General features: G+C 34.6%; 2 protein-coding genes across 2 annotated transcripts in view; one reads left to right on the top strand and one right to left on the bottom strand.

The window, feature by feature from the left end:
• The window catches only part of LOC149770286 (uncharacterized), a gene marked incomplete at its 5' end in the record, with an annotated part of 57,404 nt that extends 55,385 nt beyond the window's left edge, over positions 1-2,019 (bottom strand). Inside the window, one exon of the mRNA XM_089949248.1 lies at positions 1,759-2,019. Within this exon, the coding sequence (XP_089805374.1) occupies positions 1,759-2,019 (261 nt within the window). The remainder of the gene's footprint in view (positions 1-1,758) is intronic.
• Positions 2,020-13,830: 11,811 nt separating this feature from the next.
• Positions 13,831-16,866, top strand: LOC149770285 (putative G protein-coupled receptor 139). Its single transcript, XM_089949251.1, has one exon. The coding sequence runs from the start codon at positions 13,955-13,957 to the stop codon at positions 14,942-14,944; it is 990 nt and encodes a 329-aa protein (XP_089805377.1). The 5' UTR covers positions 13,831-13,954; the 3' UTR covers positions 14,945-16,866.
• The last annotated feature ends 10,824 nt before the right edge of the window (positions 16,867-27,690 follow it).

The raw sequence follows: 27,690 nt of genomic DNA, 5'->3' as shown, positions 1-27,690 counted from the left end.
TCGGTCTAGTTTTCAAACTCCTTCACAACAGGGTCAGATCTACACCAGAACAGATTCTGTATGGAATAAGTGTTTCAGTGAAAACCCAACTTATATGTACCTTTTTGTGCATAAGGAGTAGTTATAACAAGATTTCCCACATGGTGACATTTTGCTGTCATGTTTTAGTTGAAGTCCTATGATGATAGAACCATCCATTCTGAAGTAGCCATATAAAAATTTCATGATGGCCATCATGGCAACTTTATTTGCTTATAAGACAGGTCCAACTGCACACTGCAAAGACCCAGATCTGCCAGTTCATTATATGTGAGCAGATCTGGCTCTGTGCAGTCTGTTAGGAGTAATAAGTAGAACAATAAACAACACTGACCCAGAAATGCAGGTGTATTATGCTACAGCAGACCAGGACCTTTGTTGTTTGCAGTTTGACCTAACTTATAAGTGTCTACAGACAATATTTTGGAAATAGCTATTTCTTCAGTTTAATGCTGGAACAATCATGTTTGCAAAAAGATGGGGTTTTTTTGGTTGGTTTCATTTTTGCACAAAAAAAAAACGTGTCAGCATGGCCATTAGTTTAGAAATAGCTGCAACAAGATTTAAACATTTTGGGAGATTAGATCAGCACCATATGCATCTTTGATAACAAAACATCATACAAAGTCTTTAAGTAAAATCCATATGTCAATATGACCATCCATTCAGGAGAAGCAGCAACAAGATTTTCAAGCTGGTTGCCAAATATACGCACATCATGGTGACCATGCTGAATATCAGATCAGCACCATTTTAATTTAGGACCAGCAAGACAAAACAAGATGTCTTGTAGTGAAAGCCCCATGTCACTATAACCATCAATTTGGACTTGTGGCAGTAATAAGGCTTGCGGTCTTTTAGTAAACACTCTATGTTGATAAAACCATTTGTTCAGAAGAAGTGATATCAAGAATTTCAAGACGGAATCCATGGTGGTTTAAAAAACGTGTCTGAGGGGCACAATTTTTATTTAAGAAACAATGCCCTCAGGATGAAATTGTGTTCCAAATGAAGTTTAAAATCTATCAAATAGGTCAGGAAAGGGGTCTGAAAAAGAATATGAAGCACTAAATAACTACTGACCACTACTGGATTAATCTGGAACAAAGTTCAAGCAGCAGCGAAGACAAACTTTATTCTCCATTTATAAAAGTCTGCCATACTCAAAACATCTGTACATAGTAAATTTTGGTGATGTACAAGGTCTTAAATGTTGCAAAAATGTCATCTAAGTTTTAATACAAGTTTTGCAAAAATCACAATCTCACTTTTGTTTTGGCAATTTCACATAATCTAGAAAATGATAAAACATTAAACAAGACCATGTATTAAAGCTGATTAAAACCAATGACAGTATCAAACTGAAATAATATGTTTCCTAGGAACATATAACCTTCTCTGAATTTCACAAGCAGTACTTCAGTTTAAAACTTAAGTCCCAGGGCCTGAGATATGGCTGGATGAAACTGCAGTCTGGATAAAGCCTGATCCTTCAAGCCTGGACTTTTATTCTATTTATTTTTTGTCTATTTTTTATCTTTCACTGACACAAGCCTGATTATCAAGTGCTTCAGGCATGTGGAGATATGACAGCTATGTCCTGCTTCCCATTAAAATGGTGATGACAAAACATGGATTCAAAAGCTTTAATAATTAAACAAGACTGATCTAAGCTGTCAGGAAAAAAACCTTCAAGGAATTTACAACCATGAAGCTTACCAATTTTCCAATAATTTTCACGTAAGGTCCCAAATACTTGTTGACGCTGAGAATCTCAAGCATGCGCATGTACCAAAAGACAATGTTGACTGCATATATAACACGTGTGGCTTTGTACATTTCAGGAAATAGTCGCAGCACGGCACCAGAAGAGAAAAGTAGTATTGCAATAGTGTCCCACACATTCCACAAATCGGAAAGAAACACCTGGACCTTCTTTGTAAATCTCACTGGCTCTGATGCAATAATCTGAAGAAAAAAAGATAATATTTACCTGGAACATGTTAAATACTGCCAACATTAAATGAACTGTACTGCAAATGTTACATAATACACAGCAATAACACAGCATGTGAAATGGGTGTATTGTGTGTGTGTGTATGTGTGTGTGTGTTGTGTTTTGTTTTTAGATGAAGTGAGAAAATTTTATTTTATTATTGTTGTCAGGATTTTACACATCCCCTTACATAACCACCTGACTAGGTTGTATGGGGCATTTCCGTAAAATGAATTTTCAGTCCTGATCTTTACTTATGTTCCCTTACTTACACACACATATATTGTACATAAAGAACTATTCATACAAACCCCAAAGTGTTTATAATGCCTGCTTGTTTCGTGTGAAGGTAAATAAAAATCTAAGAAATCAAATCAAAGGACAACAAAAGGATCAATTTTTGCTGAAACTCATCACTTTTATTATTCACTATGGAGATATTTTTCCAGCCTTTTGTATAATAAAACACAATTTTTATAATAATTGAGATTTGGAATTTTGATGCACAACATGCTCTGTATAAAAATATTTTGCAAGCAAAATTTGGAAATTGATAAGATGAACAAAGTTGTTATTTAAATTAAAGTCAGCTTTATGTTTAATTTTAAAATTTGGATCCATTCCACAATTTATTTCCAAAAAGTTCTCAATTTGTTCTATTCCCTCCTTACAGAAGGTATATTTATCATTATCACTCAAATTTATCTTTTTCAAAAACTTGTTTGTAGCAATATCTTTTAAGTAGAAATTTCAAATTAAAGCTGATCACTTTTGTGCAAAGTTTAGCCAAAAGAAGGGTTAGACCATTCTTTAACACCTTTTGCACAACTTAGCTGCCTGGACCAAGTTTCATGTTAATATTTTGCTTTTGCATCTTGATTCTTATCAGATCTTTATAAATAAATCTATTATTTGCTCTTACCCTAAGAAAGTCAGAATATTAATTAGCAACACTGATTTCAAAATGACTTGTGATAGTCAGATGAAAAATATAACAAAGCCAAAAACGTTAATTTTTCAGACAATTTATTGAACAAATTCATAATGTGTCATGCATGTTTCCATTAATTTCAAAATATGTGTAGAAAGTTTTCATGAAAAGCTGTAAAAACTGGAGTCAATTACGCAAGCTCAGGACACTATAAAGGGACTGTCACTTGTAAAAAAAAAATACAAGGTCTGAAATACGCCTTCAGCAAGCAAGGTAAAGCACTAAAAACTACTGGAGGACTTGATTACACAAAAAGTGCAGCCATGATGAAATGGCTGGACATACAAATGTATCATATCCGCCAATATTAGACAAGAGAATTATCACTACTATCAGGTGGAATAAGAGAATCATCAACAGTACATTATTAGCACACTCCGTGTTTACAGTTCTCTATGAAGACATTAGTAAGGCTGCATGACTGGAAAGATTACTGACCAGTGGGTCTCCATGACCCTGACCTCTGAAATAAATTTACTAAACAAAAAACATCCTTTTCTTACTTACAATGACTCTGGCCTTTCATCTTTATGCCCCAAATCTATAGTTTTATTTTTAGTCTAAGTGCAAGCCATCCACAAAGTTTAGTGAAGGAACTTAATATAGAACAAAACTTGTAAAACCCATTTTTCCTCTTGCCAAAATAGCCCATACCTTTTGACTTCAAAGTACAATGGTTCCATCAGCAACCTTGACCCTTGAAATTCTGATGACTGGATTTTATTTTGCTCCATGTGCAAGCCATCCATAAAGACAAGTTCAGGTTTGTGATGCAGAAATGAGGTTCTTGTGCAGGTTGTTTTTATTTCAGTCACAGTGACCAAAATCTCTGATCCCGATGTAACTGGTTTCTTCCTGTTCAAAAGTGCATACCAACCATAAAGTTTGGCCTAGGTATGTGACAAAGAACTGATGTTACTGTCTGGAAACTATTTTTCTTCCTTCAATCAATAACCTAAGCTTTGGACCTTTGAACCACCAATTTTATTCTTCCTCTCTTCCTCACCCCAAATGCAAGCCATTCAGATAATTGTGCCCATATCGATACTGTTGAAGAAAGTTATTGTGTGGAAGTCAATTGTTTTTCTTTCTGTAACAGTTACATCCATTTTAACCCTTTCCCTCCCCAGCCAAAAAAACTGGATAAAAGCTATTTACAAAGTTTGGTAATAACAGATGGTAGAGAACTGGAGTGATTGAACAGAAATGAAACAGCGAACTGAAGGATAGATGGGCATCACATGAAGGACAGATGGACATCACATGACAATGTGCATGTGTGTGTGTGTGTGTATGTGTAGCAGAGTTTTATGGCACCTGTGCACAATAGTGGTTATACAGTACTGAAAATTTCAAAATGGAACTAATTTGGAAAGACAAATCCTTCAGAATAAATATCTTTATGAAGTACAACCAAATAGAATATAAAACATAAGAATGTTAAAATTCTGTAAAATGAATATAAAATAAAAGTTTAATATAACTTGCATAAACTCGTAAAAACTAATGGCTGGTGCATAAAAAAGTAAAAGCTTAAATCTTATCCAAAGGCACACTACTTACTTTCAGAACCTTGGTCAAATTTGGTCTTGGCAAAATAGCATGACTTGGGAGTTTTGTTTTCCACCTCAAAATGTATTTGATAAATTCTTCATAATAAAGTGACAAGTTAAGCACAATATCACCGATGAAAAAGAGGTCAGAACAACTTATTATGACGCTGGTATTATACTGCCATAATGTTATGGTCATCAGTATTAATCTGCCATAAAGCCACTCCTGATATTCATTGTGACCAGCATCATATGGATTAAATGGCCCCAAGATGCAAAACACTGATCAATCTGTAAGCATATGGAGAATGGTTGATAATTCTCTGCAACAAAGTAGTCATTATTGATTCATGATAAAGTAAACAAAAGCTAAATGGTGGGGGAAATACTGATGACAAATGGCAACAAAATCAAACCCTCCCAACTTTTAACAGAAAGAAGTCTGAGATTTGTGTACATCAATTGGAGTGGAATATTTCAAAGTAACAAAAACTGATGAAAACTATTAGACGACTGTCAGTGTGTCCATAAGACAATGCCGTATTTGCTTACTTTGATGGAGTGCCTCGTACATTAAGCTATGTTGTGTGCTCAGTGATTTCAGTCTCGTCAATGTTGCAGTAATCAATACTCTAGTAGCGACACTAATACAAATATACTTTACTATGTCCATATTAAATAATGAAATCGGTTTAGCTTTTTGTTATGGTGTAGGAGGAGAATAAGGTCTTCTTTTGTGAATTAAATTTCTTCCGCAGTGGATGCCAGAAACTGATTAAAGTCAAACTCAGTATAAAAGGCTCAGGTGCTTATAAAATAAATGACTGATAACCAATGCCTGGTAGGAAAGAACGTGAAATCTAGATGTACCAGAAGTAGTTAAGACTCTTCCAAGTTGATAACAAAAAGGAAGCAAGTGAAAACACTTGATAACAAAAAGGAAGCAAGTGAAAACACTACGATCAAAAGTTAACTGGAATTAGTTCAACATGGCTGGGAAAAATACTTTGGTGGAAATATTCTGTGAGAAATAAACAGTTAAGTAATAGCTGATAAGATGTTTAACAAATACAGTGGGCCAGATGTGCTTGAGTATTTTATTTTTTAAGCTTCAATTCAGGAGCAAGTTTATTATATAAAGGAAGGGTAATTGACTGATAATTGATAGATGAATGATGCAAGACAGACATGCAGGCAATACCAAAGCTCAACTGACCTTTCCGCCAGGTAAGCTAAAAGAAGGCCATATCATCATACAATCTGAGGCTCACAGTAACATCAGTGTTATAGATTAAAACAGCATCTATTGTAATCAGCTCTTTTGCCAATTTCCATTTGGTGTAATCCTTGAATTGTGGTATGGACAATAAAGAAAAAACCATTATCAAGAATTACATCTGCTGCTCTTTACAGGCAAGAAATATTTGAATTAAAAACTTGTTTCATTCTTCACTGCAAAGTAGTATTTTTGTAGTTACTGGTCAACCTTTGAATTGCTTGTAATTGTACATTTGTTGTATCAACTCCATCTGGTGCCTGTATAGATTCTTTGTTCCACTTTGAGTCTGAATATTGCAACTGTGAATGCCAACTTCAATTCATTTTCATAATCACAGTTGGAAAGATAAATTCCTTCCTTCTAATGGGCTGTTGACAAAATGCTGGATTCTTATTGCAGTAATACTGAATCATCAAACAAGGTCATAAACAAATGATGAATACAACTCACACCTATCATACAAAATCTGACATACAAATTTTGTCAAAAACATTTCTGCAAAAAATGTAGTTTGGCTATGATCAAGTAGACTTGAAAATATATTTGTATGACAATTTGATAGCAAGTCCCTCAAAGAGACTGATGCTCTACTAAGACAAGATCATTTGTGTGTGTGTGTGATTTGGATTTTTAACGTAGCTTTTAACAATTTTTCAGTCATACTGCTACGATGTCTGCAGTGTGAAAGTTTATAGTGATGTCTAGCACTCAGGGGCATCATGCCCCAGACATGTAGTGTCATGTCCCACCCCATCACATTATCCTGACACCAGATTTTAAAACTAATCGCATTTGCAACTACACTGGATACAAGATCATAACATTTTTCATTTAATACATAATGGATACCATTAAATAACTTTTGATGAAAACCCTATGCAAATATGTCCACCCATTCATGATTATTTAATGACAAGATTTTCAATATGTTCATTGTGGCAGCTATAATGGATGTCTGTGAAACACCATTTTAATTTACGAATAACTAGATAGCATAAGAAGCATAGGTGAAAATTCTTGTATGATGATACATTTTGAAAGAATAACGACAAGATTTTTCATGTTAAATTTCATAATGGTACCATTTTAACTTGGGACCAATTAGTCTTTCAGTGTAAATCCCATCTTGATAGGACCATCCCATTCTGGATGAGTAGCAAGGACAATATTTTCATGATGACTGCTGTGACAACCATACCAGATATCGTAACAGTACCATTTTTATAAAGACATCATCATAAGAAGTTGTTTCAAGAAAATCCCATGTTGATATGACCATCCATTTGAGCTGAAAAGCAACAAGATTTTCATGATGGATGCCATATTGGCTTTCAGACTGGCATCATTATTCTTTCAGCCCAGCTAGACACCATAAGAAGTCTTCTAGTCAAAATCCCATGCTGATATGAATTTCCATTTAGGAGGCATAGAAATAACAGGATTTTCAAGATGGCTGCCAAGCTGACCATATTGGATTCCATATCAGCACCATTTTCAACTTGAGCCAACTAGACATCAGGAGAAGGTGCAGTAAAAACGTTTTCAAGATGGCTGCCATGGTGGCCATATTGGATGTCAGATCGATACCATTTGTATTTAGGATCAACTTGTCATCATAATGAATCTATTATTGAAACTCAATGTTGATATTACCATCTGTCAGAAGCAGTAATGATAAAAAAAAATTTCAAGTAAGCCACTCTGACCTCCCTGGAAGCTTAGTGGTTCGAGAGTCCAGCTTGGATGCAGGAGGTCGTGGGTTTGAACCCATGGTAGAGTCATACCAAAGACTTATAAAATTGGTACTGACAGCTGCCTCGTTAGGCACTCAGCACTAAGAGGTTAATGTTAGGACTGGTTAATGTTAGGACTGGTCAGCCTGGTGTCAGAATAATGTGATTAGGTGGGACATCATGCAACATGTCTGCAGCATGATGCCCCAGTGCTAGACATCACAATGAACTTCTACACTGTGGACATCGTGGCAATATGACTGAAAAACTGTAAAAGCTATGTTAAAAATCCAAAACACACACTCAAGTAAGCCATTGCAGTGACCATTTTTGATGTTTAAGCAACACAATTTTCACTTTAGGAACAAATGAACCAAGGAATAAACATGTTTATATAATGTTTCATGCAATCCACAAAATAGATTGGAAAAGGATAACATAGTTGTGCTAATGGATGAATGGACGATGACAACTGACTATCGCATAAGCTCTTTTGGTGTACGACCAGCTGAGCAAAAAATTCAGTAAAATAAATCAATTGAAACTTTACCAACATACACAAGTAAAACTTCTAGGGAGATTAAACAGGATATAATAATGATATTTTGAACTATCTCTAACAATAACTTCATAAACTCAGGAGTGGACAACTTTATCTCAAGCTATTTCAATGGCTATTCTGTTATCATGGTCATGATATCTCTTGACTGTACAGATGGAAGTAATTTATGAAGCTTCTTAAACTGGATTGTTCGAGTTTTTTTATATGTATTATATTCTGTTCATTTAGAAATGCTCAAATTTGCAAATGAAACCTAAATTATAAAGTGCCAAACACCTCATTATTTTTTACCTTCATATTGTATGATAATGGATGTAGTATTCTGAACAAGTTATTAAAACAATATCAATATCAATTTATAATTTCTCCACATCCCTTATGAATGAAATATTAAAGTTCAAGCCTAGTTTTTTCTTTCATAAATTTTAACATTTAATGATTAATGGAACTTTTGGAAAAACATTTTTTTGGTCTCTAATATAAAAAAATTATCACTCGTAATATTACAATGACTTCACATTGCCACTGCAGGATGCGGAGCAGATATTTACATTGGCAGACATGCTGTTATCAAATTGACCTCGTATATTAAACTGAACAGTTAATTTAGATGTGTGATCTGCCTCATATTAATTTTTTATTTTCATTTTTGTCAGCCATATAAGCGATAGTTAAAGGCTGCAAAATGTTGGTAGTAATTGGCATCTTAACTGGGTTTCACCATTTGTCACTAACGGCATTGAAAGGCAAAAGTGCACTGGAAAGGGCCGAGCACTGAAAGGTAAGAGTGAACTGGAAAGGGCCGAGCATTGAAAAGTAAGAGTGCATAGTGCATATAGCCTATCACTGAAAGGCATCAAAGGCATGTGTGCATAAGTAAGGGCATAGCAATGAAAGGCATCAAATAGCAGGAGTGCATATGAAAAGGCCTAGCACTGAAAGGTAAGAGTTCATAGTAAAGGGTCTAGCAATGAAAGGCAAGAGTTCATAATAAAGGGCCTAGCACTAAAAGGCTTGAGTGCAAACTAAAGGGCCTAGTACTGACAGGCAAAAGTACATAGTAAAGGGCCTATCACTGAAAGGCAAGAGAGCACAGTAAATGGCATATCATAAAATGGTGTCAATCCCTACCAAGCTAAACCAATCCTTTTTATGCATTTTTTGCAATATCACTGCTAGAATTTGTTGAATTTCTTTCTTTATTCACCCAGCTGCAACAATCTTAATTAAATCTGATTCCAAAGATTGATTATCCCAGCATCTATGTGAAATGTACAGCTGTAGACACGGATTATCCCAGCATCTATGTGAAATGTACAGCTATAGACAGGGATTATCCAAGCATCTATGTGAAATGTACAGCTATAGACAGGGATTATCCCAGAATCTATGTGAAATGTACAGCTATAGACAGGGATTATCCAAGCATCAAGTTGAAATGTACAGCTATAGACTGGGATTATCCAAGCATCTACATGACATGTACAGCTATGGACAGGGATTATCATAGCATCTATGTGAAATGTACAGCTATATTTTCCCTATGTCATTTTGCTATCATGTATAAATAGTGTAGACACAATAAAATAATTATGCTGTAGTGTATGTATGCTTTGCAATTTAATTAGGCATTATGTTCCTTTTTAAACAAAAAACAAACATTGAGCTAATTAGCATGCAGCACACACTTCATCACTTCTGTCATGTGAAAATGTATTTTAGAGGCAAAAATGTTGTTGTACAATACAAATGGACATCATGATACTTTTCCACAAGAATGGGCAGTCATATTTGGTACATTTATTTATATGCATGACTTTTCCTTGAAATTAGTATAAATGACATACTAGTAGTTAAAAATAGTGTAACAGATGGACATTTTTTTCTCTCGAAGAGCAATATGGATCAAATCAAATTAAAAGTCCCTGATAACTGAACCAACTCACAACTTTTTCTGTCTCATTCTCACAAGTCTAGTTTCTTAGAATTCTTGTAAACAAAAAATATAATAACATCAATGAATGCAATGAACATTCTCTGAAACATCAAAAATGTGTGACTGAAGCAGGTCCTATATACTATAAACATTTTAAGCATTAAGTTCAAAACCCCAAAATTAGATATACTGGTGTAACAGCCAATTCCCCCCCCCCCCCCCCCACTGAATGTTTCTCCAGGGAAAGAATTGGCTAGCTGATTCTTTCCCCCTCAAGTTATTTTCCCCCCTCCCCCATAATAAGTTAGTTTCCCCCTCTAGTTATTTCTTCTCTCCCACTCAAACAACCAATTAGATTCTTTTCATTAGTGGATTCTTTAGTAAAAGGCTTAATGCCCACATGTGAAATATCATACATGTAATGGTCACTAACAAAGGGGAGGGGGACAGAATCAGCTAATTCTTTCTCCCCTACAACCAAATACTTTCTTTTCATTGATGGGCTCTTTGGCAATACAGCCTACAATTGAAATATCATACATATAATGGGTAACTTAACAAATGGGGAGGGGGGACAGAATCAGCAAGTTGATTCTTTCCCCACTACAACCAATTGGTTTCTTTTCATTAATGGACTCTTTTCTAAGCTGCTTAAGGTCCACACTGAAATATAAGACATGTAACGGTTCAGTTAACAAAGTCTCACATAGGGTTTATTTCAAATGAGCCATTACATTAATACAGACTTCAATTTCAGACTAATAACCTTTCAAAAATCACTTATGGAATAAGACATAGCTTTTAATTAATGTTCATGCTTCTTCTTAGCAACTTTACATTAAAATGGTCATCTGCAAGGTTTTGTAAATAAACTCCACACTGAGTGAAATCATGTTGGGTACCTCAACCAATCATAGTGCTGAATTCCTTTGGAATTTGATCCACTAGCACTATGCACATAAATGTCTGTGGATAATGGTGATGCTGTACCCATAATCTTGGCATCAGTTGCCCATCCAGTATCTGACTCCATATTACTGTCCTGTAAATACTTATTTGTGTTGTTGTTGAGGTAGATGCCAATGTGGAGTGCATATGCCTGACAATACTATTATGGCAAATGTTGTAGCTCACTTCACTTCCTGAAATTGCAAAGCTTATAGCTCTAAATGTACAATTACCATCACCTCGTACAATATGCAGTTTTGTTGGGGCTGAGGATGTCTCATGTAAATTAAACTTTGGTTGCTTCATAAATGTGATTTGCATTTTCATGCAACTGTCTTTGCATTGTTTTTCTATAGGTGGATTGAAGATATTATGACAGTTTTTGTTTTCCTTGTGTCCCTGGGGCCTCCTTGGAAGTCTTGTGGACAATCTTTTCAATTGTTGACTTGTTTTTAAGAACTTATGGTGGATTACCATTACTTCTATTACTTATTGTTGTATAAGTTGAATATGATGTTGTCTTTTGACATGTCTTTTCAGTAGTTCTTTCGCTGCTTTCTTGGAATTTGTGGCACATTTGGTGGTGGTGGCTTTTGTCTCCTAGTATAAAGTTTCAAATGTATAGAATTATAGATATTACCTGCTTGCCACCACGTTCAGTTTGCAGTCTTACCCTGCCCTTTGTAAGAACATGTTTAACTACATAATGGCCCACCAATAGGGGTGCCAGTTTGCAATCAAATCTTATTTTATTGGCAGTCTTCATTAGTACAAGAGCTCCCTTTTTAAAGGTTTTAAAGGATTTATTTCTTTTATCAAAATTTCACTTCTGGCGGATCGGTGCATTTTTAATGTTTTCTGTTACACTTTGACCTATAAACTCCGTGTTTGTTAATGTTTGCAAACATTTGAATACTTGAGAAACATTGGCCTCAAACTTCTATTATTTTTTCTTTTTAATTAGCAGTTTCAATAAAAATACTAAATTATTGTACACATGCTAGTAAAACTGACTAATTGGGACATTCATATTTCTTCTAAGTGAGAAAATAATAAAAACATATAAACCCCTTCAATGATGAAAGGGCATTAATATATTTTTTGTTAATATGGTAGGTTGTAACATACATTTTTTGTTAATATGGTAGGTTGTAACATACATATTTTTTTTAATATGGTTGGTTTTTAAAACAAATATATTCATCTCCTGGAGGAATTTGTTCTTATAAAATTCTTGAAATAAGTTAGCATCAGTTTTATTAATTCATTTCTGCTAAATAATTGTTCTAATGTATAAATGGTGTAATTGGAGGGGGAAGAATCACCTAGCCAATTCTTTCCCAAATGGGAAAAACTTTCAGTTGGGGGAGGGGGGAGAAGAATTGACTAGCTAGTTGTTTCCCCCAAGGAAAGAACTGGCTAGCTGGTTCTTTCCCTGGGGAAAAAAATTAGCTAGCCAATTCTTTCCCAGGGGAAAGTTACAGGTGGAGAAAAATGTGACTACTACAAGAGAGACTGATTTGGATTTGGATTTTTTAAACATAGCTTTAACAATTTTTCAGTCATATCGTTAAGATGTGTGTAGTGTGGCAGTTTAAAGTGATGTCTAGCACTGGGGCATCATGCCAGAGACATGTAGCATCGTGTCCCACCCAGTCACATTATCCTGACACCAGGCTGACCAGTCTAAACACTAACCTTTTAATGCTGAGCACCAAGCAAGGCAGCTGTTAGTACCATATTTTTTTATAAGGCTTTGGTATGACTCAGCTGGGGATCGAACTCACGACCTCCCGCATCCCAAGTGGATGCTCTAACCTCTAGGCCACCGGAGCGGTGCTTTTTTGGAGAGACTCATACGTAAGTAACCAAAGTTAAGACAAACCTGAAAGTGCATTAATACTTACTTTTGCTTCTTCATTGAATCTTCAATATAATATTAATATACCATTGTTACAGAATTTTCAGATTTTTGTACTTTAAGTCTAGAGTTTGTGTGAAAAAAGCTCTGAGAAAATTTTGACTCGATATTGATTTTTATTCCTGCATGAACATGGAATTTCTGTATGAAATGAATAACATGAAATGTCATATTTACAAGAATGCTTCAAAATAATGTGATAGAAATTGGAATTAAAATCTGAGATAAAATTAAATGTTTACATTTCTTTTCAGGTTTTAGAACACAATTAGCATTGGAAGAGCTGTATGACAAAACATTTGGACACTCCCATTTGCAAGATAATCAATGATTCTTTCAAAGATAACTAGGACATCGACTTGACAACTAAACAACTTGTCTGAAGAAATCATTTTTACTTCGGAGTTGCTTTATGAAATTATGCCTTCTAGTACAAAATTGGACAATGAAATGTGAAGAAAGAATGTTATATATGTTACAATGAATGACTGAAAATGCCATTTTGAAATGACCTTTACAGTTTTGTTTATAAGTATCTGTAATTTTTTACTGTTCCTTTAAGATTTTCAAAACACTTTTTGTGATCAATCTTGTCAAGACCATGGAGTATATAAGCCAAGAAAATGACATGTTAAGACATGTTTGAATGTAGCATATAGAGAATGAATTGAATGGATACAATGCCCACCAATATCTAGGAAACATTTTGTGGGTGAATTTATATTGCACATAAACTGCACATAATCTCAGATCTTTTAGAAAATGATTTAGAAAGAGGAACCAAACAAGATGTCTTCTATTTTCAACACACAATCCAATATTAATGGTAGCAGGACTGTGGAATTAATAGAAAACAGTACAATTAGTTCAGATGTCAATGGCAGCATTTTCTTTTCTGATGATGGAGTTCATCGAGCTGGCAAAAATTTGATTCTATGGACTTTTCCCATCGTGATTGTCATTGGGACTATTGGGAATATTTTCAGTTTCATTGTAATGCTGCAGAGAAAGCTGCGGCAGACCTCAACTTTCTTTTATCTTGCAATGTTGGCACTGGTGGATACTATGGTTTTGTATGTCAGTGCTCTGAAAACATGGATCCGTGTAGTTGCCGATTTCGAACTGCTCCACATCTCTGATGCTAGCTGTAAAATCTTGATGTTTTTTGTCTACTTCAGTCTGCATTTTTCTGCGTGGCTGATTGTAGCCGTCACCATTGAGCGCTTTATTGCTGTGTGGTTTCCACTAAAAGCAACATCCATCTGCAATCCTCGACGTGCGAAGATTTCATCTTTAGTAATTGCTCTTGTGCTGTGCATCATAAATGGCCATCTTTTCTGGACAGCCAAGCTACATTCTGGTGGTGATACCGGTATTAAGCAATGTGCTATGTTTGCTTATCATAGCATATTCTACAAACTAATATGGCCATGGATACATTTCATAATGTATTCTTTTCTGCCCTTTGTACTTCTTTGTGTATTCAATATACTTATTATTGTAAGCCTCATTCGACATCGTTGGATTATCACCAGCACGATGACAAAAGATGATCGCCGGATTCGATACAACCACAGAAAGTTGGCCATAACCTTATTATGTATATCATTTGCATGGATACTTACTACAACCCCAAGTGCTCTTTACACTGTTTTACCACTAAAACCAATAACAATAAATGACCATGCCAAAGACTTTCTCATCAAAGTTATATGCTACATACTTCTGTATCTCAATCATTCAGTCAACTTTTTCCTGTACTGTATAACAGGACAAAATTTCAGACAGGAGTTTGTGAGATTCATCTGCCGAATCCACCGCAGGCGGAGACCTCCACCACCAAAGCTCACATTTCGTGCAAGTCGAAGCAACAGTGGTCAAGAAACTTCCTATCCTCTGATGGAACAGGTTAAAACAGTTGGAAACTATCCAAACAGGACATCAAAATCTTCATCAAAGTCAACATCACAATCACATTCTGTCTAGAACCATAAGCATGCATGCATGAAGACCACAAATTCATAGAACTTCAGCAAAAATTAATAATTATCTAATTATATAACACAGATGTGGACAGGATTTAAGTGGGTGAATGTTATATCTGAAATGGTTACTTTAATAACCAAATAGAAGTTCTTCAGGTTTTAGAACCACATAAAAGTTTAGCCTATCATAATAGTTTTCCATTAAACATACCAATTATTACAATGCAATACTGGTAATGTAATTCATTGTTAGAGAAGCTGGCTATTAAAGATCTTCCTTGTTATAATGCATTTGTCAGTGTCTATAACAGCCAACTGCATTATAATAATAATAATAATAATAATAATAATGCTTTATTTATAGAGGGTGACTCATTAGTCAAGGACTATTCTCCCCTGAGGCCCTCTTAAGGAGAGTATAACAATACACATTATATGAAGATAGCAATAATTACTGTTTATTTTAACATGTTTAGTATTAAAATTCAAAATTCCATTGTCTATTAGAAACACATAAATGCTCATGATATCTCTTCGTAAATAGTCTTAATATTTTCAGCTGATTTTACATGTAGTGGAAGCTTATCCCACAAAACTGTACCAGAGTATGGGAAACTCTTTTAAATTGCTGTTCTTGGTTCTGGTCCTAGAAGGTTTCCATGTGATATTGATCTCAACTGGTATTGTGTTGAAAAAGGCCCAAATAAGTCCTGAAGATACTCTGGTGCAGTTCCATGTAGACATTTATATGAAAGAACTGCCTTGTGAAAATCTATCCTGTCATATATTGTGATCCATTTGAGTTCTGTAAATAATGCTTTTGAGGGATGATCAACAGATGCATCTAAAATTACATGTGCTGCTCGTTTCTGAAATTTATAAATCCTGTCAAGCTCAGATTTAGCACAGTTTCCCCATACATTAGAACAATAAATCCATTACTGGAAGAATATATGACTTGTAGTATAGATTGTGAGTTTCCATAGGTAAGTATTTCTTGATTCTTCTGAGAAGGGCAATTTTGGATGACAGTGTTTTACAAAGCTTATCAATATGGTCATTCCATAATAAATTATTGTCTATGGATGTGATGTGATGTCCCTAAATCATACATTTTGTTTTACCATCATTAATTACCATCCTATTTTATTGTGCCCAATTTTGGACTCTAATAAGGTCTGAGTTTAATCTTGTTTGGATAACTTCAGTATCAGAACTAGATGTATACAAGGTTGCATCGTCTGCAAACAAATCTGTATTTGTGGATTCATTATTTAATGGTAGATCATTGATATAGATAAGGAAGAGGAGAGGGCCCAAAACTGAGCCTTGAGGGACTCCTGAATGAATAGTGCAAGTTTGAGAGCTAATATTGCCAATGCTTACTTGTTGATACCTTTGGTTTAGGTATGATCTAAACCAGTTTAAAGAAGGATTGTCGAACCTGTAACAGTTCAACTTTTGCAGCAGAATTACATGATCAACAAGATCAAAGGCTTTCTTGAAGTCAAGGAAAACAATCCCAGTCATATGTCCATTATCCATTTCCTTCAGCCAAAAATCAATTAATTTGGTAAGTTCTGTTTGGCACGAGTGGTACTTTCGAAATCCTGATTGCGCTTTATGAAATAGAGAGTATGTTTCAAAATATTTACAGACCTGAATGGCTACATGCTTTTCAAATAGTTTTGACAATAAAGGTAGGATTGATATTGGTCTGTAATTTCCTGGATCCTCCTTTTCTCCTTTCTTAAAGATAGGTGTAACCTTTGCACATTTTCGTGTTTCTGGAAAATTATGTATTGAACCATAATATTGTGAGAACCACGCTAAGTTTTGAACTGTGATTTATTGAGAATAGCATAATGTATTGAAACATAGTATAGTGGAAAGTTTAAAAAGGAAATAAAGATCTAACACAAAGCTTCATCTTGTCTTCTTTCAATCCATATTGCTATAGACCATTCTAAGAATATATTCATGTATTCATGTGACCCTGGGTCAACGAATCCAAAACGAGGCTAAGCTAGGCACCAGCTTCATTTTACCTCGCAACCATGGCTGCTACAAATTGATACTGGCATGGGAAAAAAATAGTGACAAATATTTTTATGTTCTGTTGTGCAATGGAAATGGTAGAATTCACATAGATTTAAGCTTCCACTATATTCCATCAGTGAAGAAGATGGAGTGTCGTAGAAAATGGATTGTTGCAATACGTTGTGATGAGAGGCCGAATGTTAAGATAATAAACTGGATGAATGTTGGTGTGTTTGTTTTTTCTTCTGAATGATGTAATAAAGTGAAATCAAAACAAAAAATAGGTTCTGTCGATGATGCAAATGAGTGTATGTATGCGTGTTATATAATGGTAGGTTTCAAAAAATGTTATACCTAGTCCCATTCCACAAAACAGGGTCATCGAAATCTCTGTGTAACTCCATGCAGCACATTCATCTCAACAATTATGAATTGATATACGAATAGTAATTACAGAAAAAGTGAATTTTATTAAATAAAAACAGTAGATTGAAAATGACCACGATAAAGAGATATAGCACCAGTAAAATGAAAATGATGAGAGGACAAGTTGAATAAAATTAACACTGAGAGAGAGAGAGAGAGAGAGAGAGAGAGAGAGAGAGAGAGAGACTGGATACAAATTAATGAAACTGTTGGTAAAACCTATTGATACGAGTAAACGTAAGGAAAAGTGCACACTTATATCACAGGCCAATGAAAGTCTATCATTGTAGTAAGTTAATGTCAGAGAAATCCCCCAAAAGGGAAGCAATATATATATATATATATATATATATATATATATATATATATATATATATATATATATATATATATATATATATATATGATTTTTCTTCCCTTTTTTCTTGCATATTTTGGCTTTTTTTTTTTTTACTACAGTGATATAATTTTAATGGCGTGTGCTGAAAAAATAGTTTGATCTTTTTGACAACTAATTATTGCAATTAACTCATAGTTGATTGTTTTTATATGTTGACACCCGTGATGAAATTCTCAACGAATGCAAAAGAAATATCTGGCAAACAGTTTAGATCGTTACTCGATGTACAGCAGGACACCATATTTTTCTCAATCTGCCTAGCTTAGCCTTGTTTTCATGATATATTAATACTGATGAGGATCTCATTAAGAATGGTCTATATTGGTTTATTAGTATTATTTTGGTCTTGATGTCCAGTGGTACAGTGTTAACATCGGGGACTGCATTACACCAAAGTGCATTATAATGAGGAAAAAACTTTGGATTTGGATTTTTTTTAAACATAGCTTTAAAAAAAAATTCAGTCATATCGCTACAATGTCTGCAGTGTGGCAGTTTAAAGTGATGTCTAGCACTGGGGCATCATGCTGCAGACACATAGCATCATGTCCCACCCAGTCACATTATCCTGACATCAGGCCAACCAATCCTAACACTAACCTCTTAATGCTGAGCACCAAGTGAGGCAGCTGTTAAAACCCTTTTTGCAAGTCTTTGGTATGACTCGGCTGGGGATCGAACCCATAATCTCTCACATCCGAGGCGGATGCTCTAACCACTAGGGCATAGGTGTGGTTAGGAAAAACTAAGTATCTATATTAACTTTGCTTTGAAATGTCTTAGCAACAGAGAATAAAAACAGCATTTAAGGACTTCTATGGGCTATTGGAAAAACTAATTTTACATTACAGTGACCATTGAGCATTATTCCTCGTCTTTAAAAAAGAGTTTTGGAACAAGTTATTTTCATTGAGTGGTAAAAAGGAACTAAGGGAACATGAGCTGTGGACACTTCATTAACTTAATACAAGTGATAGGAACTATGACAGACTAAGTAGACTAGAACTGGGTCCTTGTGGGAGATATTAAAAGTGGCCAAACGCAGCTAGCTTTCATAAACCGGTAAACGTATAAAAAAATCATGTTTAAATTCGTTCCTTAACTGGTCACTGTAAATAGATCACACACACACACACACACACATATATATATGAGAGAGAGAGAGAGAGAGAGAGAGAGAGAAATGACCACTACTATAAGCTAGACTGAAATAAATAATGGTTGTTCACAGAACAATTTTTGGGCAATATTATTTGACTATATTTATCATTTCAATTGATGCAACAAATGCTATGGAAAAAATAATACATGAATATGCAGGAACCACAGCCAGTGTAAAACTTATTTGCAAACAAAATTTATTCTAAGGTTCTACCTTAAGTATTTGCCAATACACTCCATATCAGCTTTTTGACATGGCTTTTGCACCAATCCCCATTCTTTACATGCAATCAAATATTTGTTTTCTTCCTGAATGTTGATTTTAGTAAAACTGTTTGATCAGCAATCAAACATTAAAAGCAATCTTAATGTAGAAATTTGGTTTCCTGCATGGATTTTGATCAACAAAAGTAGGGTAGTGCACAATTTGTATACCATATGTAGATAATAACCCAGAAGCAATTTTGCTTCCATTGTTTGCCAACATTAACTGACATTAAACATGTTTAAAATTGACGGAAGTACATTTAGGTGCTTCAAATAATAGAATTTGTTTATATCATTGATCAAATACCATTGAAACATACTGATATTGATTTCACCTAATGTAAAATGTTGTTCAATGATTGATTAAATAAGGAGTGGAAGATACCAGACTATACGCTTTCATTATCAGCTGAAACACAATACCGCAGAGAAAAATGAACCAATTATAAAAAATGAACTATTGTGAACTAAGTGTAACTAGTCTGCCAGTCTAAATAATGCATTGACTGTTTATTTTTATAGACAGAAAATGGCAAAATCTTATAATGTATTTATTTTGTCAGCTAAAAATAGTGTCTTTATCTTCCTCTAAAACAATAACAATTCTTCAAAGAGACATCCATATTACCAATCACTTGTGCGTGAAAAAAGTAGGTCAAAATGACCTATGTGTCTTGTATTTTTAAATATTTTAAATATAACTTTAACAATTGTAGTCATATCGCTATGATGACTGCAGTGTGGCAGTTTCTAGTGATGCCAAGCACTGGGGCATCATGCCACAGACATATAGGATCATGTCCCACCCAGTCACATTATCTTGACACCAGGCCAACCAGTCCTAACGCTAACCTCTTAATGATGAGTGCCAAGTGAGGCAGCTACTAGCACCATTTTTATAAGTCTCTGGTATGATTCAGATGGGGTTCAAACATGCAACCTCCCACTTCAGAGAAGGATATTCTAACTACTTAGGCCACCTATGTGATTCTGTATCTATTCCAAATGATGCAGTGACAACTGTGATAAAAAAAAAGCAATGAATAAATTTCATCACTAAATAAAATTTGAGATCATGGGATACAACTTGAATATGTGCCACAAGAGAACGCTTGAAATGTTGACATGGATATAAGTAACTTGCATATCTACAGAAAGCAGGCCAATGTAATCTACTTACCCAGATGGCAATTATGAATAGGTCAATAAGCATTAATTTTAATCATAATGAATGAAAATACTGCTGTGCAAATGTAGCATGTCTCAAAAAACATTATTTGCTTACTTTCAATAAATGTCCTATTGATAATAATTACACAGCTTATAGCTGATTTCAGTGGACCTATGTCCAAACATTTTGCAAACCAAATATGAAACATTGCATTACCACCAATGTCATAGTTCTTTAGGTCTTGGACTCAGGCACCTACTACAACCAGCCTTGAAAGACCACCCCTTGTGCCAACAAAATGAGGTCGCTTAAGATGAGGGGTCTTGCATTACTGGTCATTACATACTATAGTTGATCTATACATTAAAAGCCTGGTCTTTCATTACTATGAGTGATTCAAAACATAAAGTGCTTTAAGACCATTTTTCTGTATGACCATAACAAAAATTTGTTGCAGTAATTCGGCCATGTATTTTAGCAATTTTTATAAAGTTTCTAATTTCCCTTCATAAGTACCATGGAATATCCCATGAAATATACAAATGTTTATTTCTACAAGAACTACTATGCTCACAGAAAATAAATGCTCCACCACTGTAACTCAATGGCAAAATTTAACTGGAAGTGAATTAAATTCTTAATGGTGCCGTTCATGAATTTTTCTAAGGAAAGCTACACATTTTGTTATCGTTCTTGTTTTTGTCTAATTAAAGCATCAAATTTCTAAATTTTGTCCTCGCATACAATCATCTCAAGGATAAACAGTGAAATTTAAAGACAAATGCATTTTCGGTTTCTAAAAATGCCATACAGTATTAAGGGTACAAATAACAGAAATTTTGAGATGCATGCATTTTTGGTTTATAATAAATGCCATACAGTATAATGTGACAAATAACAGAAATTTAAAGATGCATGCATTTTTGGTTTCTAATAAATGCCATACAATATAATGAGACAAATAACAGAAATTTAAAGGTGCATGCATTTTTGGTTTCTAATAAATGCCATATCATGAATGTTTCTATGCCTCAACACTCACTGTACAAGATAAACAGATGGATTTAAATGATATTACAAATGAGTGTACTCACATTCTCAACGGGTTAAACCATAAATCTTGAATCATTAAGTACAATGTTTAATCAAATAAAATAGTCCATTTTGAAAAATAATGTCTTCCTGTATAACACTGCAAATGAACTGTCAATTCATTTTAGAAATATTAAAACTTGGCATTGCAAACATTGGATGCAGACAACAGTTTTTTCTGACAATGAAGTGTTCTACAACCATAAAAGACAGTGAACAGTCTGTCCAGTTGTTTACAATGGCAGCATCCATTTAGTTTTCAAAGCAAACATGACAATGCTTTGGGCCAGCTGGCAACAATCTGGTTAGAAGTTATAAATTGATACATGAAATTTCTTAGTTCATTTTTGTATAACCTTGATGGTTTTCATTTTTAAAATTGGTAGGGAATAGGGTACAAACAAACAGAATGGTAAGCAAATAATATAGATATTTACCCAACAAAATACATTTATTAGGTGAGACATTTTTACTGGAAGGGTGAATAGAGAAAATATTTGTTCTTGAAAGATTAATACCACAAAGCAAAAATGATGGCACCAGTGTTGGTTTTTCTTCATATTATCATTATGTTGTGCAATGCTGATGAATCCAACCAATGTAAATCTTTAATGAGAATTCTAAAAATCATGCCAAAAATTAAATAAATGTGCAAAATCATACATCATTTTTGCAAACCCTACATGGAATTATTTAAATTCTTTCTGAAATTAGACCCCCCCCCCTTGTTTTCAAATTGAGGAGAGTATTCCCCCTGCACACTATCAGACCCTGTTTTAGCTCAAAAATAACTTGTCCCCAACTGTAAACAGCATAGACCCAGGTCAGGTGTACAGCTTGGTATTCCCAGCCATTCTCTAACATGAGTATGTACCACTACAGTACTGCATATATAAAGTCACTCTACAGTTTACAAATGATTCCATGTTTGCATCATTGCAGAAATCAATTATAGGACAGGCTGAATTACTGTTACAAATAGAAACATTTTTTATTTTGTTTCTGTCTTTCTTTTATGTGTTCAATGAACTTATATCTTTCTGTCTTTCTTTTATCCGTGCAATGAAATTATTCAGGTACAAAACTAATTCCAAATTAATGACAGCAGTGTTAGATCAACAATAAAACTACTGAGGAAACACAAATGTCAACAATATTCAACTGGAACAAAATCTATTTACTGGAATGAATCAAAACTTAAACAGTATTATCTAGAAGCTAGAAATAAACAACAACTTCAAATCTCTGCAGGAATAACAAATGTTATCTCATGATGTTCACAATTTTTTGTAAAGTAGAATTTGCAATAAGCACATCAAACTGAGTGGAAAACAAATATTTTTGACTTGGTTTCACTTATTTCTCAACATTAGAATAAGGTATATGAATACCTAATTTAAAATAAACATTTACTGTCTTTGTATCACTTTTCTGAGAAAAAAATATATAAGGTATCTCTATATCTAATTCAGTCTGCTATTCTTTTTTTCTGAACACTTAACTTGTTCAGAACCTCTGCAAATCAAAAATCATTTACCTGACCCCACTGTATATTCATGGCCATAAATTTACAGTTGCAGATGTTAGCCTATACCTCAGTGTGAATTCTGTTTTGAGAACTAAACCCGGCTCTTAAAGATAAGTTGTTTTTAAAGACACTGCAAACACTGCAATACTGGCCAGCCTGAATAAATTAGGAACCTTGTCTTCAGGATATTCAAACATAATTGTCCCAAATTTGTGCATATTGTTCAAAGGATATATCTGTCCAAGGAACACATTGTGCTGTAACGCACAGATGATGGCTGTATCTCTATCACCACTCTCTTCACTACATGCACATATTGTAAGCGTCAGAACATAAGAATGTCTTCTTCCATAGTTTCATCCCTAGGAGATGATTTTCCCCTGTCCCCCACATTTCTAAAGATGTTAGTTATCTTTTGCTTGAACACATCTCACTGTTCTTGCACTACAGAAATTTCCCTTACTGTTGACCAATGAAACAATCTGCTATAGTTTAGAAGACATTTTAATCAGAACCTCTCAACAGTTTCTGCAACGTGACAATTGGACTTGAACATAAAGGTGCTTTTATTAAAACAAAAATTCTCCTTATCTGTAGGATCTATTGTATTCATGAATGAAAGAAAAGAAGGCAATTTCATAAACCTTTATTTAGAACCTTTAAAAATCATGCATTAAGACATGTTGCAGAAACCAAAAGTTAACTTTTGCAATCCTTCCCCCAGTGGATCTTAAAGGTATTGCTCTCAATCATTTTTGCAAGAGAACCCTCAATCCTGTTGTGTAGACACATTCATACATTTGAACCTTCTGGATGGAATGATGTTTCTTCCCAAGTTGAAGGGTGCCTCCCATTTCTTGTCACTCGCTGAAATCTCCCGCATATGCAAAATTATTATTTAAAAATATGTTCTCTTGTTTTTCACACCTTGCTTCCAGTGAAGTATATTATGGTAATATTGCTCATGTGCATGTGAGTGAACTGGCTTAAGTGGGGAAAGACAATTTAGTTGCGAATTTCAAGCATGCATAAAACAACATCTCTTTGATTCTGTCGGCTGAGTCAGTTGGCTTCAGTGTTTGATGTTTATCAAGATGGATTATACTATGTGTGAGCAAAGTAATTCCAAAAGGATTAAAGACAATCACTGATTATGGTTGGGTTACTAGAAAACTCAATTAGCATAAAATGATTAACATTACTTGGATTCTCACAAGAGGGTATTTTCTGCTTCAGTACTTGGAAGTTGTTAAAATTGATTTGAGGCCAAAAGTATAACCAAATGTAATTAGGACTGGATTAAAGATGATAATTATCACTGGATTACTTAAGAGCTTAAGTGGCATAAAACAGTGTTGTTGTGACTTTAAGGTCTGTCAAGATATCTAAGTTTGTACTATTTCCCAATACCAAAATGCCAAAATCTAAGCAACAGAAATATCAAACAAAATTCAATGATGGATAGAAAATATAATTTTAATGATTGGAATCAAGTTTGAAGGGACATGAATACCGATACTGCTCTTCCTATACTGCTGATTTTAAAATCTGTTTCCACTGCAAGAATGACATCAAGTGTTATGCAGAAACTCAATTTCATAAAAGCATATTAACTGCAAATATGCCCTTAATGAAATCCATGTTTGAGGAATCTGCATCAAATGTGGATAAAGTTGCAAATGCTGAGACACTATTTGCTAACTTTATAGCCAATCATAATCTCCCTTTTCTGATCATTTTTCAGATCTAGTCAAAATAACGTTCCCTGACTCAAAAGCTGTACAAAAGTTATGATGCAAACAGACAAAAGCTATTCACATAGTAACTACCATATTATTCATAAATAAGCATAATCTTAATTATATTATAATACAGTAATAATATGAATAATTTATTATATTTACTTAGTCACGAGTGACCACCTGAATGCAACCAATGACCACTATTTTTAGGTAAGATATGTGTTTGACACTGAACTGAATGACACCATCACAAGAACTTATATAAACACCAGTGATTTTGATTTAATCTGTTGCAAAGAAGAATGTAAACCAGACTAAAGTACATATCACCAACTGCCATTGTAATACCATAAGGCCTTGGAAGAATGAGGTCTTCGTCTGTATTACTAACAAGTGATAATCGTTTTCTGGATTTGATGATCATTATTAAAAAGTGGTGATAGTATGATGATGATGACAGCAAACATGTCTGCAATCAGGCTTAAAGTTGCAAGAACATTTTCCATTCTGAAGACAATTCAGGTTGACGCCAGCAAAAGCCTGGATCCAATTGTTGTCTTGGTTTTAATGCCATTTCTTGGTGAAGGAATGGCTATACATGGTGGCCAGTATATCTGGTGGTGGAAAGAACCCTAAAAAAAAAACCAGGGCCACCTGGATCCAGTAACAGCAATGATGAGAACTGCCACCAATAAAATCCAGGCAATGATCTCCTAATAAATGCTAATATGCCTATGGTAAATAAAGAATATTAATGGCAACAAGTTACTGTGAAAGGACTGATTTGATGAAATGATGTGCATAAATATTTTTAAAAAATGTAAATTTGTTCAACAGTTGTAATTTTAGCGAATTGCATGCTAAAAATGAGGTAGATCCAAATCATAGCACTTTTGAGATCAAATATCCTGATAAAATTTCTGACGTCTTTTCTGACACATGTATGTAGCATGTCTGAATCATATATACACTAGTATAGGGCATTATGTGACATCAGAATGGATCTAAGCTGGTTGAACAGTACAGACCTGACCTACTTCGACATTATGTGACATCAGAATGGATTTACTCTAGTTGAACAGTGTAGACCTGACCCATTTGGACATTTTGTGACATCAGAATGGATTTACAATGGTTGAACAGTGTAGACCCTGACCTACTAAGAAATTATGTGACTTTAAAATGGATTTAAGCTGGTTGAAAAGTGTTGACCCTGACCTACTAGGACATTATGTGACATCAGAATGGATAAATGCTGGTTGAACAGTGTAGACATGACCTACTTGGACATTATGTGACCATCAGAATGGATATATGCTGGTTGAACAGTATAGAACTGACCTACTTGGACATCATGTGAGATCAGAATGGATAAACGCTGGTTGAACAGTGTAGACCTGACCTACTTGGACATTATGTGACATCAGAATGGATAAATGCTGGTTGAACAGTGTAGACATGACCTACTTGGACATTATGTGACCATCAGAATGGATATATGCTGGTTGAACAGTGTAGAACTGACCTACTTGGACATCATGTGAGATCAGAATGGATAAACGCTGGTTGAACAGTGTAGACCTGACCTACTTGGACATTATGTGACATCAGAATGGATAAACGCTGGTTGAACAGTGTAGACCTGGCCTACTAGGATATTATGTGATATCAGAATGGATCTAAGCTGGTTGAACAGTGTAGACCTGGCCTACTAGGATATTATGTGATATCAGAATGGATCTAAGCTGGTTGAACAGTGTAGACACTGATTGAGAAGGACACTAAGACACCAGAATTGGGTATAAGCTGGCTAACAGTGTAGACCTGGATTTACTGTGATGTAATCTGACATCAGAACCAGGTCTAAGCTGGCTGAACAAAGATGCCGATTTTCAAGAACATTATGAGACATCATAACTGGGTCTAAGCTGGTTGAACAGTTTAGACACTGATTGAGAAGGACACTGTGACACCAGAACTGGGTATGAGCTGGCTGAACAGCGTAGAGCATGATCTACTAGGACATTATGTAAAACCAGAATTGGGTCAAGTTGACTCAACAGTGCAAACACTGATTAACTAAGAAATTATTTGACATCAGAATATATTCTAAGCTGGCTGAACAGTGTAGATAGACGTTGATTTACACGGAGATTATTTGGCACCAGAATTGGGTCTAAGCAGGTTGAATATTGTAGACACCGATTTACAAGAACATTATTTGATACCAGAACTGGGTCTACGCAGGTTGAATAGTGTAGATACTGATTTACAAGAACATTGTTTGATACCAGACCTGGATATAAGCTGTTTGAATAGTGTAGACCCTGATTTACAAGAACATTATTTGATACCAGAACTGGGTATAAGCTGTTTGAATAGGGTAGACACTGATTTTCAAGAACATTATTTGATACCAGGACTGGATATAATCTGTTTGAACAGTGTAGACACTGATTTACAAGAACAATATTTGATACCAGAACTGGATATAAGCTGTTTCAATAGTGTAGACTCTAATTTACAAGAACATTATTTGATACCAGAACTGGATATAAGCTGTTTGAATAGTGTAGACACTAATTTACAAGAACATTATTTGATACCAGAACTGGATATAAGCTGTCTGAATAGTGTAGACACGGATTTACAAGAACATTATTTGATACCAGAACTGGATACAAGCTGTTTGAATAGTGTAGACACTAATTTACAAGAACATTATTTGATACCAGAACTGGATATAAGCTGGTTGAATAGTGTAGACACTAATTTACAAGAACATTATTTGATACCAGAACTGGATATAAGCTGTTTGAATAGTGTAGACTCTTAATTTACAAGAACATTATTTGATACCAGAACTGGATATAAGGTGGTTGAATAGTGTAGACACTAATTTACAAGAACATTATTTGAT

This window comes from Sinohyriopsis cumingii, unplaced genomic scaffold (assembly GCF_028554795.1).
Source record: "Sinohyriopsis cumingii isolate HCF-2022 unplaced genomic scaffold, ASM2855479v2 utg002481l, whole genome shotgun sequence".
Lineage (NCBI taxonomy): Eukaryota > Metazoa > Mollusca > Bivalvia > Unionida > Unionidae > Sinohyriopsis > Sinohyriopsis cumingii.
This window is presented reverse-complemented; position numbering and strand designations above follow the sequence as displayed.

Bases quoted from the DNA above. Each gene is read 5' to 3' on its own strand.
- LOC149770285 (XM_089949251.1), top strand. From the start codon at position 13,955: ATGCTGCAGAGAAAGCTGCGGCAGACCTCAACTTTCTTTTATCTTGCA.